Source organism: Etheostoma spectabile, chromosome 21 (genome assembly GCF_008692095.1).
Source record: "Etheostoma spectabile isolate EspeVRDwgs_2016 chromosome 21, UIUC_Espe_1.0, whole genome shotgun sequence".
NCBI lineage: Eukaryota > Metazoa > Chordata > Actinopteri > Perciformes > Percidae > Etheostoma > Etheostoma spectabile.
In genome coordinates this window covers 11,295,669-11,295,877 of record NC_045753.1, presented here as the reverse complement: position 1 = coordinate 11,295,877, position 209 = coordinate 11,295,669, and the positions used below count along the sequence as shown (strand labels likewise).

General features: G+C 45.0%; 2 protein-coding genes across 3 annotated transcripts in view; one reads left to right on the top strand and one right to left on the bottom strand.

The window, feature by feature from the left end:
* The window catches only part of grid1b (glutamate receptor, ionotropic, delta 1b), a gene marked incomplete at its 3' end in the record, with an annotated part of 390,408 nt that overhangs the window by 291,966 nt on the left and 98,233 nt on the right, over nucleotides 1-209 (bottom strand).
* Nucleotides 1-209, top strand: part of LOC116671012 (neoverrucotoxin subunit alpha-like) — a 2,886-nt gene that overhangs the window by 1,995 nt on the left and 682 nt on the right. The window contains 1 exon segment of the mRNA XM_032501855.1: nucleotides 1-209. This exon segment is cut by the window's left edge and continues 7 nt beyond it; it is cut by the window's right edge and continues 682 nt beyond it. Within this exon segment, the coding sequence (XP_032357746.1) occupies nucleotides 1-209 (209 nt within the window).

Below are 209 nucleotides of genomic sequence, written 5' to 3'. Positions count from 1 at the left end.
TGAAGGTCTGGATGATGCCGCTGAAGAATTTCCACTCAGAAGGTGCTGAACTGAAGAAAGAAATCAGCCATGGAGTTGTTGAGAAGGCGCAGAATAGTCTAGACAAATTAAGGGAAATGGGAATGAGATGCAACGATTCTCTGGAAGACAACGTGGTGCAGCACTTCCCTGTGATTCGAGAACAGTTGAGCACTTTCCAAACATTGTGT